The sequence below is a fragment of the Glandiceps talaboti genome, chromosome 21 (assembly GCF_964340395.1).
Source record: "Glandiceps talaboti chromosome 21, keGlaTala1.1, whole genome shotgun sequence".
In the NCBI taxonomy this organism is placed as follows: Eukaryota; Metazoa; Hemichordata; class Enteropneusta; family Spengelidae; genus Glandiceps; species Glandiceps talaboti.
Genome location: NC_135569.1, coordinates 3,654,784 through 3,669,083, shown reverse-complemented (window position 1 = coordinate 3,669,083; position 14,300 = coordinate 3,654,784). Strand labels below are relative to the sequence as shown.

Genomic DNA, 14,300 nt, shown 5'->3' with positions numbered 1-14,300 from the left:
TAATGACTGAATGTTACCAAGGCGACAGAGAGACTGGGCAACCTCGGGATGCACGTTGCCATATAAAATCTTCCTCATCACAAGAGATTTTTGATAATTTTCTGCAGCCTTGGTCAAATCACTCTGGCATTGGTAGGCATCGGCGAGGTTGTCAAGTGAAACAGCAATGTTTGGATGAGCACTGTCTTGAAAGATACTTTCTTCCATTTGAAGACATTCTTGAAAGAGCTGAATGGCTTTTTGGTAGTTTTCCATTCGTAGATATGTAGCCCCTAGATTGTGAAGTGATACTGCTATGTCAACATGAGCGACATTCTTCCCATATACATGTTTTCTTATCTGCAGTGCTTCATTATGAAGACCTATGGCTCTTTGGTACTCACGCAAAGAGCTATATGCAAGGCCAAGATTGTTAAGTGATACAGCAACATGTGGGTTTGGTTGTTTTCCATAGATTTCTCTTCTCATCTTCAATGATTGTTCGTTGTTACTGATAGATAATTTAACATTTCCTTGACATTCATAAGCATCTGCAAGTGTGTCGAGTGACGCTGCAATCAATGAGTGGTTCTTATTCTCACCATAAATTTGTCTCCTCATGGTTAACGCTAGGAGCTGGTGCTCTACTGCTTTGTCGTGTTTCCCAATAGATGTGAAATCTAATCCAAGGTGTTCAAATGACGATGCAATCTCAGGGTGTGGCGTTCCTGCTCCATAGAGTTGCTTTCTCATGTCCAAGGCATCTTGATGGGTATTTATGGCAGTTTCGTAATCTGCTAGCACATTAAATGCATCACCAAGTTCATCTAAGGTTGATGCAATGTCTGGATGTGCAACGTTTTCACCGTGTAGCGACTTTAAGTCTCTTAAAGACTTTTGACACCGCTCAACTGATTTCTGTGCATCTTTCTCGTCAATTTTTGTTGTCCATGCTTTCAATCCGATGTCTACTTCTTTGTGATCAACAAATTCGACTTCCTTCTTTCTATTCTCTGAGACAAACTGATCTGACTCGTCAGGCTTACTATCGAAAGTCACCTGTAAAGTTTACAAGAAAACCAGTTAGTATATTATAACCGAATATTCCCAAACTAGGATTTATCCAGTGCTCATCCTAGGGCCAGCGTTTCAATCCTACCTTCTTGTAACAATGTTTATCTTATCCTTATCAGAGAGGCACACATTGGAATTAGTAAGGATTTTTCTTTTATATACCTCTGCCAGACAACCGGTTTATCTGCCATTTATGCTAACTCTATATTGGATCTTTAATATATGATAAATGCTATTTTTAGAATTATACCATCTGTAAGATATAGCAAACAACACTCTTACTATATAGTATATATCACGTATAGCCAAAATTGGGGATTCACATATCTTGGCGTGAAAACAGCTTGGCTATAATATGTTTTAGTGAAATAGCCAAAAGGTCCTGTTGTCTATGTAATATCTTTATTTACCAACATTACGAACCAACATTAGAGGTCTTCTTCAGGGTAAAATCGTGTACAAAGCGTTCCATATTGTAGGCAAGAATGCTATCACTATACACTGGATTCTTTGTTATGTCCATAGCTAGTATTGTCATTTATAGCGTACTACGTTGCTGTTTTGATAAAAACGGAAGCATCACAACACAGCTTCAGGCCACACACTTCATACTAACCTGTGGTGCCCTTGGCAACATGTTGCTGGTAACAACAGTATCAGCCTTGCTACACATCAAACCCATTGTGGAAACTAGAGGAAAAGACATATTACATTTTCAGAATAAATTATATCTATTTCCCACTATTGTGTTGGCATTAGTATTTTGCCAAACATTTACGGGTAATTTTGACCTTTGTCGCAATATTGTTTGTGAGATGGCATGTTATAGTATACTAAGCTTTTGATCTAACATGATCTAAGCAATGGATATCCATAACACCAAAAATCTAAGTGCTGATCGTTTTTTAAAGTTTGACTTTAAGTATTATTTTTCACACAGTGATGCACAGCACAAATTTACGTATAGTGTGTATAGTACAACGACATTTTCAACATTTGGTAACATTGTATGGAGGTAAATTTACCTCATAATCTCACATTCCAATATCTCTTGTTACTGATTGGTACAGTTTAGATGTCGGACACATGTTAGTCTACATTGGACTCATCAATTGTGAACCAGGATATGTGTTATGTGTGTCTGATAACTAAACCCGGAACGTTCTGTCTTCAGATAGACAGGTAGCTCAAATATGAATGCTAAATGTATATCAGTTTAAATATGTTTACTCTTGTCCAAACACATGTACAAACAAAGGATAAGTACAAAGAGACAAATATACAAGCATGCGCACTAAGTTATCACAACGTGCCATGTGCAAAATGCAGAATGAAATGATAAAATTAGCCAGATGATGAATACTATGCATTGTCAATGGAATTTGGGAGGGGGATGTGTGTGTGTGTGTGTGTGTGTGTGTGTGTGTGTGTGTGTGTGTGTGTGTTAAAATCCTTACTTAATATTCCATTTTACTTTATACCCACTGACCATCATGCTTATTTCATATCTACATGTAATTGGTATCAATATACCCTACATCGAATCATGACACCTAAATTATTTCGTGTGTCTCGTTATAGGCTTCTTTATAAACAGATAGAGAACAGGGGAGAGCAAATTCAAACCAAATACATTAGCAAAAACATTACTTGTAAGGCCTAGGCCTAAAAAACAATTGTTTGGTTCCGGTTACCCGACCCCACCTAGCTTTTGACTGCCAACACAAAACTTTTTACGGTATTCGAGAACAAATTAAAATAATTAAATAGCAAACATTTTTGAGGGGTCTCACGAGAAATAGTGGATGCCGAAACTGACATTAGGCCTAATAAAAAGAATTGTGTGGTTCCAATTACACTCAATTTTAGAATAGGTGGGGTAGGTAGATATTTTATTTTATTTTATTATATATATTTTTTCTGTGTGAGTGTCTAGTTCAGGTTTTCTATTGTTTTCCAAATGGTCCCTGTGGTGTTTATTTCTTCCTATCAGATGTACAGCCATTACAGATAGGAAGAACAGTGTTATTTTGTTGTTGACAGTTTCTGTATCAACTATTTCTCGTGAGACTTCACAATTTTTGCGATTTTATTACTAGTATTTTGTTCTCGAATACGGTAAAAAAAGTTTAGGGTGGGCAATGAAAAGCTAGGTCGGGTCGGGTAACAGGAACCAAACAATTATTTTTTAGGCCTTAACTTAAAAGACAAAATAAAACTGTCGGAACCACACAATTTTCTTTTATTAACATACATACATACATACATACATACATACATACATACATACATACATACATACATACACACATACAGACAGACAGACAGACAGACAGACAGACAGACAGACACACAGACAGACAGACAGACAGACACACACACACACATACATACATACATACATACATACAGGAGATGGACAAGGTAACCTCCGTTGGTGTATTAGTTTAACATGCCCAAAAACAATTCAACTTTGCTAAAACTAAAACTAATAATAGTAGTAGTGAAGTGCTTGTGGTTCGCAGGTCAATATCACTTATAAACAAGGTCAAAAACCTCTCTACAAAACACATCTCCCATCACCATTAATTTTATCAGAAAATGTTTTCATTATAAGGGAAGTGTACTTTTGTTCACATCTATTGCTGTCGTTCACCATAGTAGAAGTTTATGGTGTTATTTCATAATGAGGTCGACCGTAAAGTACAGGGTTCAATGCAGAGTGGTGTACTGTCACAGATATACGAACAGTGTTTGCCTGTGTTGGCATTGTTTGTGTTATCTCAGTGACGATTTTTCACAATAAATCTCTCATTCCTAACCACTGTTTACTGTGTTTATTGTAAAGAGTTATCTGTATTGGGACCAAGGGTTTGGAACTATGAACCCGGACTTGTTGAAGTGATGGCACACATATTACAACGAAATATCTGTATCCTGGATTTTTTGACGTGACATAACCCCGTCGCTTGGAAATGTGTTAGACCTGTAACCATGGAAACTTCATAAACAAAGGTATACACTGCATATGGACAAATAATGCAAAGTGTTCAGAAACTATGAGAACTATATATTCCACTCATGTTCAAAATCAACAAAAAAGGTATAGAAGCGTACATAAGAACAACTTTATTTACTATATGATGGGTAATATAGAGTCGTGGAAGGCACTCATCGAGTGGATGTTTGGTATTCTACAAGATATACTATTCTAGGCTACAAGATACGAAACAATATAACTGTGTTACATTCGGTTTAGGCGCACCAATAAATGAAGTGGATACAAACAAATCACAAACGGAACTGCCTGTCAAGGTATATACATTAATTATCCAATTAGCAAGACTTTTGTACTGAGATTGCACTACTTACATTTTGGTGTAAACGACTATGGAGATGAAGCTTACTTTTGTAATATCTCTGCAACAACTCGATACGGTGCAGCAGTCGGTTTCCAGAGAGGTTTAACGGAAATGTGAAAATGATAAAAATTCACATTTATCTCAAATAGTTGATACGTGCACGAGTCTCGGTTGGAAAGAGGGCTGATGATAGGACTAAGGTCATGTGACAATATCTTGTCTACGTAGGATTGGTTAATATTCAACGGTGATCATATGACTGAAAAGGTCGTTCTCACATTGAAGTCAGTCCAGATGATCAGCTCTCCAAAAGTGGGAATATATCAGTAAAGCCTAGTAAACTTGGACATTATGTGTTTGGAGGGGGGGGGGGTACTCCCATAGAAAGCTTTAGGTATATTGGTAAGTGCCGCCCAAATGGATCACTTTTGTTCACCTAAAAGTCCCTAAACCTTTGTCGACTTTTCATCTCAAAATTCCCTAATCATGGGACCGATAACATTGGAAACATCTTCATGTTTTAGAAATGCCTTCACAACATCAGAATAAAGGTAATTGACTGGATGATTGTGACTGGAAATTCTAAACAATGGGTATGTTTTTGATGATATATAGATAGACTTTGGGCCGCACTCCCCGTCTGAAAATTTGGGTTGCATAAATAACGATTTTCCGAAGTTGGGCGATATCTTAAAGAATGCATGCTTCAGATGATTTGTGTAATTTAAAGGTTTTTGGTACAATTATGTAATATCTTAATATGAATATGCAAACTTCAAATTTAATAAAATATTGTAAATGCGTTGATGATTCGTCGATTGGTAGCAAAGAGCAAATGACTTGCAAAGTTTGTTGATGTAGCTTAAAATTTTAATTACGTATTTGCATAATTAATAATTTTGATAATTAGTATACATGACTGAAGAATACAAGATTCAAAGTTCAAATAATGCGGCAAATACATTGATCATAACTAAGTGTACATTACTTTACCATCAAAGTTTGTTTTAGATTTTAACTTTAATGTGTTTATTTTTGTAGCCTAGTTTGGCAATACCTGAAGAATGCAAACTTCAAATGTAATGTATTCTATTGTCCATATATCGATGATAACAAATAGCAGGTGTCCTACAAAAGCTTGCTTATATAGTTTAGATTTGAACGAGTCGTTTGCATAATTTCTATACAGTAACAAGTATCAATCAATAAGTATAAGGGTGACCAATCGCCGACGCTATTGCTATTGATTCGCTATACAGCGTGTTGTGTGAAGTTCATGAAATTTGGATTACGCCATCTAGAGGCGTAGTAAGGAAAGTTAGAGCGGTCAAAGTTGAAATGGATGATCAAGGTAGGTTGTGTTATTTTTCTTCACATGGCCAATTTTGTCGAATGGAAAGTGCAATATAGTGGAAATTATTTTTCAACCGTGTTGTAGTGATGTAAAGTCACAACTGAGAATACGGGTAGTATCATGTCGTGCGCCTAGGAAGTTGGAGACAGACGACGTCGGGTGATGTAGTCTGCTTGCCTCTTCAATGTCAATTTCAATCTTTATTTACGCTACAGACACTGCCAGATAGTGTGGTATGGTACAAATTTTGAAAAAAAATGGAATATGAAAGGTTAAAAATTGATAAAAAGTATACAATCAGCTTGCTTGCTTCGCAGACCGAGTATTAATTAGATGTAAAACTAAAACTCGGGACTCGATTCTCGCACTATCCTCAAGGCTGTCCCAATCGGCCTACTCCGTCTGCAGGCAGGATGTATGACTACAAATTAGTACAAGGTACATGCGTCTCGGCACTGCCCTGTATGACTAAGAGTTGTGTAGCCTGTATGTAGCACGTCATCAAATTATAGATATAAATATATTAAAATTCAAAAACATATGGGAGAGTTGGAATGGGTGAGTCTGGATGCTAACGTGTGGTATCTATTACTAAACCACGAGTGAGTGGAAGTGTAAATGGTAACGATACTGTACAGTACAGTATAGGAACTAGATTGTGAGTGGAAGTGTAAATGGTAACGATACTGTATAGGAACTGTGAGTGGAAGTGTAAATGGTTAAAAACGATACTTTATAGGAGCTAGACTGTGAGTGGAGGTGTAAATGGTAACGGTACTGTAGAGGAACTAGACTATGTGAGTGGAGGTGTAAATTGTAATGATACTGTATAGGAACTAGATTGTGAGTGGAGGTGTAAATGGTAACGATACTTTATAGGAACTAGACTGTGAGTGGTGGAGGTGTGAATGGTAACGGTACTGTAGAGGAACTAGACTATGGAATGGGGTGCTGTGACAAGTTTAAATTACCAAATCTTAAATATGGAGAGTGGTTGCTACAATTTTTCAAGTTCTCAATCAATTTCATTTTCATATATGGCCTAGCAGCATTCAGCACACCATCATGACAGGCTCATTCTGAAAATAATATGCCCAATGCAAGTATCTCTGCATTTCCGCATATGTGTTACATGTCCCCTGCATGTAAACAGCAACAGGTATCTGAAAATGAATTGTCTAACTATCAATCATTTATATGTATGGCCATATACTGTTGACTTTTGTTGGAGTACTCCAAGCTGTTAGACTAACAGACATAACAGTTTGAAATATGTGACAGAGTCATTCTAAATTTATAATTAATATGTTATATAACACTTACTGTAGGCTAGACCACAGACAGGTAAATAAAACAATGAAGCCATATTCCCACATCGGATTTTAAAGAGACTGCATGACTGTAGAAAACTTCTTATTGTATAATGTATTGTTCAGCCCTATCAGACTTGTCAACTATGTGATAGCTTATAGCATGACATAATAACAATGTTATAACAGTGTCTGTGTTTGCAGTCCTTGACACAGATAATGTAGGTCACATGATGAAGGTGCTGTAGGTCATGTGACAGTGAAGGTGTAGCTAACTAGGTCAGAGGTCAAATAAGGTGAAGCCAATCGTTTTCATATGCAGAGATATCTATCTCATGAATGTTGACAGTAGTGAGTGCCTATATCAGTCAATGGATCCAGTTACATCATCTCTTTTATGATATGAATATGGTATAGGTCATTGCACTGTATCAAGGGCAAGGAGTTATATATAGGTCACACTTCAGGAGAACACCACTCCATTCAAGGAAATAAAGGAGTTTTCATCAACTTTGGGTTCAACTTCTAGAGAGTCATTGCATGATTTAACATAAGTTTTGCATAATTGCCAAGTAAACACCAAAATAAAACTTGTTTCACAGTGATTGTCCTAGCTGATGTGTAGCTTTGCCTCATGGGAGTTAGCAGACATGTATATATTAGATACTCATGACTTTATATAAAAGGTAATGAGTGCTTTATAGAAGTCATGAATATTTCTTGTTCATGTAATACATATATATGCCTGCTGACTCCCATGCCGGATAACTGCTAAGATTGGCACAGAACAATGAATGTGAAACAAGATTCTATTTGATGTTTCTCAGCAATCGCACAAAATTTACATGATATGAAATAATGAAGTAATCTTCCAGAATCCAAAGTTTACAAAAATGCCATTTTCTGGAGTTCTGTCCCCCTCCAAAGGCCAGGGTTTCAATACCAGGTGATCACATTTAGTGTTATCTCTCAATGGCATTATAAGGATTACTAGTAATAGAACCTTTCTTTAGCTATTAAGGACCAAAAATTGTACAGCTAAAAAACAAACAAACAAAAAACCATTGTACCTCTTACTTGTATAAAAACTTGGTAAATATAAATTGAATTTACCAAGTGTATTTATTTATTTTATTTTATTTACAAATCACTGTGTTTACAATAAGAAACTTTATACACAATTTTCAGTTTGTTTGCAATTTTATTTAGTATTTAGTAGCAATCATGGACTCAGTCTGTGTTGTTTCACATTATTTTTTTCATTTAGAAAAACATCGTAAAATTGTTTAAGTCTGTGAAAAATCCAAAATAAAGTCCAATTTCTCATCTCATGGCCCCTAAACAGCCCAGTTTGAATTGGGATTAAAATTTAGTTGTAAAAAATTTGGAGAGCAGTAGAAAATGTTGACCCAGAACAAACGAATAATCCTATGTAATCCTTATGATTCCACTGATAAGATAACACTACTGTCATGATAAGATGACATTGATATGAGACCCTGGGATTGAAATCAAGGCCTGAAGTGTCCTGTGACAACTTTGTGATTTTCATCCAGAGTTATTGAGTTCAAAACTTGATAAGTAAACAAATGGATAGATGGGTCTACGTTATACTTGTTTTCAACTTTGTTTTTCTTTATTTCCATTTGAAGAGTTGAAAAATCTGATATGTCTAAGCCATAAGGCCAAGGACCATTCCTATAGCCGTTATAGTAACTTTAGAGTTGGATGTGCTTTAGTTACACAAGGAGGAGACATTTTCACAGGTAGGTACTATTTTACAAACTAATACTACCAAACTAGAGTGACTCTAGAGTTTTCAGTTAGGTGGTGCTACGTTGGTTACATCTCACTTAAATTTTGTCACAAATTACGTAAAACAAAATACCAACACTGATAACATGGAAGCATATTATAGAATGATACATTTGATGTCGCTGTGAACACAATTTCATGTCACTGTTGGAAAAAAAAAGAAGATTGAAATAGAAAAACTGTTTATTTGTGTTCACAGTATTTTCCAGCTGAATGAAGAAAAATGTTGGGGAATAATATGATTATACTGCCTCAAGTTGCAAAATGTTTGAAAAATTAGGAAAAATACCAGTGATTTGGAATGTTTTAATTCATCTTTTGAGTACTGTAGAATTAAACTCAGACACAGGGTTGTTGTAACATAGAACAACCAGGGTAATCCATATTTTCTGTTCAAAGACAATAACTTGGCTTGGGCATGGTATAATACCAGATGTCGCTGAATCACTTTGTAACTGGTGTTTTAAAGCTTTGTTTACTTTGAATACAGGCTGTATATCAAGAATGTGTATATTATTACTTTAATGTTATCTCTCTGTACCTAGGCCAAACAGAGACCCTCCACCTTGTGGGTGGAGGGTCTATGGGCCAAACCATAGCAAAACACTGTGTGACTGACATAAAGCTGCACATGTATCACCAGTTCTAACTTTTACACCATATTTCCATATTTTCTTTTTTTTTGCAGGTTGCAATGTAGAGAATGCTTCCTATGGTCTGGCTATCTGTGCTGAGAGAACTGCACTTGTGAAGGCAGTATCGGAAGGACACCGTAAATTCAAGGCAGTCGTTGTTGCTAGGTAACAATACAAAACATGTCAAGACTAGATGTAATATGTATGTTTGGTTGTAACATTAACCCAACAATGATAGTCACTAAAAATATTGCTAAATCTGTGACAATTGGGATATTATGGGATATTAGTAAACAGGAAAGTCCAAAATCAAATAGTATGACAGTTAGGATAGGTCCAATACTGTATTCAAAACTTCAATAATTTACCACATTGATTACAAATTCTCATCAAATTACATCCAATCTTGAATGTCTGCTTTGCTGTGTTCAGATAAATTATTGTATTACTCCATTCAATTAGCGTACTTATAAGCTGACAACATGCTGCCAGTCCTGGGGATGGGGGAGGGGCAACTCTGTGTAAAATGATATTAGGGGAGGGGGCATACTCTGAGACCTCTTCACCCAAACCCAAACTGTTCTCATACCACATACTAACTCAGCAAACCTAGTTCTCTAGTAGGTCCTAGACTGTAAGATACGTCGTGACGTTTTGCCCTCACTGGCCTAGGGTTGGCCGATGTATGAGGGCGCCCCATCACGGCATACCTTACAGACTATAGTTGGTTCCTGAGGACAACTCTTTGTAAAATGATACCGAGAGGCTTCTGTTAGACTCTCTCACAGTCCTCGGCACTTCACATTGCTAAAAGGGTTGTTTTGTATATACCGATATCTACTGCATAATTGTACTCGAATATCCATGTACTGCTAACTATTTGTTGATGTGTTACTGCGACACTCTGTGTTATCACGTCAACGTACAATAATGCAGTAGACATCGATACATACAAAACAACCCTTTTAGCAATGCAAAGCTTCAAGGACTGAGAGAGAGTCTAGGCTTCTTTGAGACCTTCAAACCCAAATTGTTGTCACACCACACATCCTAAATTATTAGACCCTTTAAATTCTCATACCAACTGTATCACACAAATAAATAGTGGCAAGTATTACCTTTTATTACTTACACCATTACTGATGGAAATTAATTGTTACAGTATGATTTGTGAGTTGTATGTGTACATTATAATCAAAATACCCCGAGGTGAGGAAAAATTTTCTATCCTCAGTCAAGAAATAATCTTATAGTCCTGTGAGGGTGTAGCCTTTCAGACGGCACTATTGGTACAAGTCGAGCGAGTCATCAATTTGATGGCACCATCATGATGAAAAGTATACCATTTCTCATGTATTATGAGCACACAACAAACCACCACTTTCCAGCGAACCCTCCCCATATGGTGATCACTGGGGATGGGTGTCTATTTACTATGCTTAAAGTTAAAAAATGTTTTGTATTTTGGTAAGTCATAATTTAACTCATTTTTTTAATCACAGTGATATGAAGAATGAATTCATTAGTCCATGTGGTGCATGTAGACAGTTCATTATAGAGGTAAGATATAGTTTACTATATAGTCATATGATTACTGTTATTTAAAGTGGCACAACCAGGTATGAGTTCAGTCAATTGCAAGATATGGTTAAGTATGCTTTGAGAGTAAATAGAATATTATGAGAACCCTTTAATATACAGCACAAATTACACTCACAAACTCCAACTCAGCTTGTGCAAATGAAGGAAATTCAAACTGTCATACACAGTATCATCACAGAGGTCTTGTTTTTACTCTATTTTTCTTTCCCCACAAATATAGACTTCTTGCTTTTAGTACAAACTGTTTTTGAATGCCTAAAGATTGCAAATTTATATATATAAATATTTATTACACCTCAACGTTCGTAAGTGGTTAGAATTGAATCACATGACCTTTAAACAGACTATTGCCCGCAAAGTGATATTGCCCATGCATGCGGAGACTATTGCCTGGCACTATAGCCCACTGGATTTATTTCAACAGTTGTGTATCTATTCTGCACGTTTTCCAGATGAATGAAGAGTGGACATATGAATGAGTGGATGAATGAATGGATGGTGTCATAAAAATTAATAAAACATGTGCTCTGGCAATATCACAATTTAATTTCTGCTCTTGAGCTGGCACGCTTTACCAAAATTTTGATGATGCCCTCGCCTTCAACTTATATATATATGGTAACAGTACCTAAACCTCAAGTCAGGCATTTTGTGACCTGGGCAAATCTGTCATGGCTTTAACTGTAAATTCTGCCACTTTAAATGAGTTTAAGAAATAATTGTATTCATTCGTAAACACTTAAATGCTATATCTGCCTGATATTTTCTTGATTCTTCTGATGAAAATAATGACATGTAATGATACAATTACACCTGTGCACATGAAAAGTTTATGAAAAATTGAAGATATATTATAATGATTTTGACATGTATTTTAAGTATCACAGAACTGACAACATAGACATGATATTTCTTAGGTACAAATGGTAAATAAATCCTTTATTTTCTGACCAAACGTCAAACTGATCAATTTGGGCATGTGTGTTGTATTATGTAATTTAAACGGATGATTGATTATGATTTTTTTTTTATTTCTATATTTTTTAATAGTTTGGTGGTGATATTGAAGTGTATATGACAAAACCTGATCACACTTGGATAATGCTGAAGGCAGATGAACTGCTACCGATTGGCGTCGGACCTAAATTATTAGAAATGGAAAGAGTTGAAAGGTCTTAAATTATACAATCCAGAGAGTTGTTTCATAATGATGCTGTTTATCACAACACACTTAGATGTTATTCCCCAATATTTTTCTTTGTTCAGTCAAGGGAAATACGAGTGACCTAAGGGGCCCTTATCAATACGAGTCTATAATAGATGAGTAGGACAACCCCTTAGGTCACGAGTATTTTCCAGCTGAATGAAGAAATTTATTGGGGAATAACATAATTATACCAGTGCCAGTAATATCAAAGAAAAATCAAGGAAAGTAATGACAATTTTGAATGTTTTGAGTCATATTTGGAACACAGCACTGAGGACCAGTGACGTAGACGCACGTCTTAACATAAACATATGTCGTCGTGATGTAGAAAGACCAGAGTATATATTCCATATTTTTTGTTGAACCTGGTATAATATCCTATATGCAATAGAAGTCTTCCATTTGTGCAAAAAGGGAAATATATTTAGTAAGGCTCCATCAATTAAATGCTTGTATGTCATCAATGAATTTTCCCAAAAGCTACCAGGCAGACTTGGGAAAAGACAAACACAGAAAAAAAAACAATGCTAGCATGTCATGTGAAATTTATCAGTGACTTGCTATCATAAGCACTGTGTGGTGCGACAAGCTTTCTGGCCTTCAAATATTGTGCTGTCGACCTATTTGTCAGATGTACACATTGTAAGATATGACATAGCAAGGGTAGTACATTAAAATGGCGGAAAGGTCTTTGTCAGGTGTACACATTGTGAGACAAGATGTAGCAAGGGTATATTATGCACTGGAAATGATGTGTTTAAATTCAGATTGTAGTCACTATGTAGCAAGGGTATTATGTACAGAAGGTAAAATGGACTTTGTCAAATTCATAGATTCTAGAGTCAATTAATAGCATGGGTATAATACTTAAATAGAGGAAATGCTGAATTTACCGGCTGTACAGTGATAGCAAGGGTATTATGTACAGACGGTAAAATGGACTTTGTCAAATTCATAGATTCTAGAGTCAATTAATAGCATGGGTATAATACTTAAATAGAGGAAATGCTGAATTTACCGGCTGTACAGTGATAGCAAGGGTATTATGTACAGACGGTAAAATGGACTTTGTCAAATTCATAGATTCTAGAGTCAATTAATAGCATGGGTATAATACTTAAATAGAGGAAATGCTGAATTTACCGGCTGTACAGTGATAGCAAGGGTATTATGTACAGACGGTAAAATGGACTTTGTCAAATTCATAGATTCTAGAGTCAATTAATAGCATGGGTATAATACTTAAATAGAGGAAATGCTGAATTTACCGGCTGTACAGTGATAGCAAGGGTATTATGTACAGACGGTAAAATGGACTTTGTCAAATTCATAGATTCTAGAGTCAATTAATAGCATGGGTATAATACTTAAATAGAGGAAATGCTGAATTTACCGGCTGTACAGTGATAGCAAGGGTATTATGTACAGACGGTAAAATGGACTTTGTCAAATTCATAGATTCTAGAGTCAATTAATAGCATGGGTATAATACTTAAATAGAGGAAATGCTGAATTTACCGGCTGTACAGTGATAGCAAGGGTATTATGTACAGACGGTAAAATGGACTTTGTCAAATTCATAGATTCTAGAGTCAATACATAGCATGGGTATAATACTTAAATAGAGGAAATGCCGAATTTGCTGAATGTACCGTGACTACATAGCAACGGTAGTATGTACTGACGGTAAAATGAACTGTCATATTCACAGATTGTAAAGTCAATACACAGCATGTGTAGTATGTATTGACAGTGATGGAAAGGACTTTGCCCAATTCACATATTGCAAAGTCACTATGTAGCAAGGACATCCTGTTTTTTAAAATAACAAAAAAGTCATTTGTCTGTTAACAGGCTTATAACAATGTCATTTTTCATTTTAATTATTTTCAGTACTTTACAGCATATCTTGAGGGTATCTTAATAACTGAAATATTGTACAAGACAATATAATGAGATAAA

The 14,300-nt window shown here is 35.8% G+C and overlaps 1 protein-coding gene across 1 annotated transcript; it reads left to right on the top strand.

Moving 5' to 3' along the window:
- Positions 1–5,753: 5,753 nt before the first annotated feature.
- On the top strand, positions 5,754–14,299 carry LOC144451372 (cytidine deaminase-like). Its single transcript, XM_078142191.1, has 5 exons — positions 5,754–5,766; positions 8,732–8,845; positions 9,583–9,694; positions 11,032–11,089; positions 12,182–14,299. The coding sequence occupies exons 1-5, from the start codon at positions 5,754–5,756 to the stop codon at positions 12,308–12,310; spliced, it is 426 nt and encodes a 141-aa protein (XP_077998317.1). The 3' UTR covers positions 12,311–14,299.
- Position 14,300: the final 1 nt, after the last annotated feature.

What these genes read in the sequence shown, in the direction of transcription:
- LOC144451372 (XM_078142191.1), top strand. An exon ending in AGGAGGAGACATTTTCACAG is followed by an intron (nt 8,846 to 9,582) that starts GTAGGTACTATT and finishes TTTTTTTTGCAG; the next exon opens with GTTGCAATGTAGAGAATGCT. An exon ending in AAGGCAGTCGTTGTTGCTAG is followed by an intron (nt 9,695 to 11,031) that starts GTAACAATACAA and finishes TTTTAATCACAG; the next exon opens with TGATATGAAGAATGAATTCA.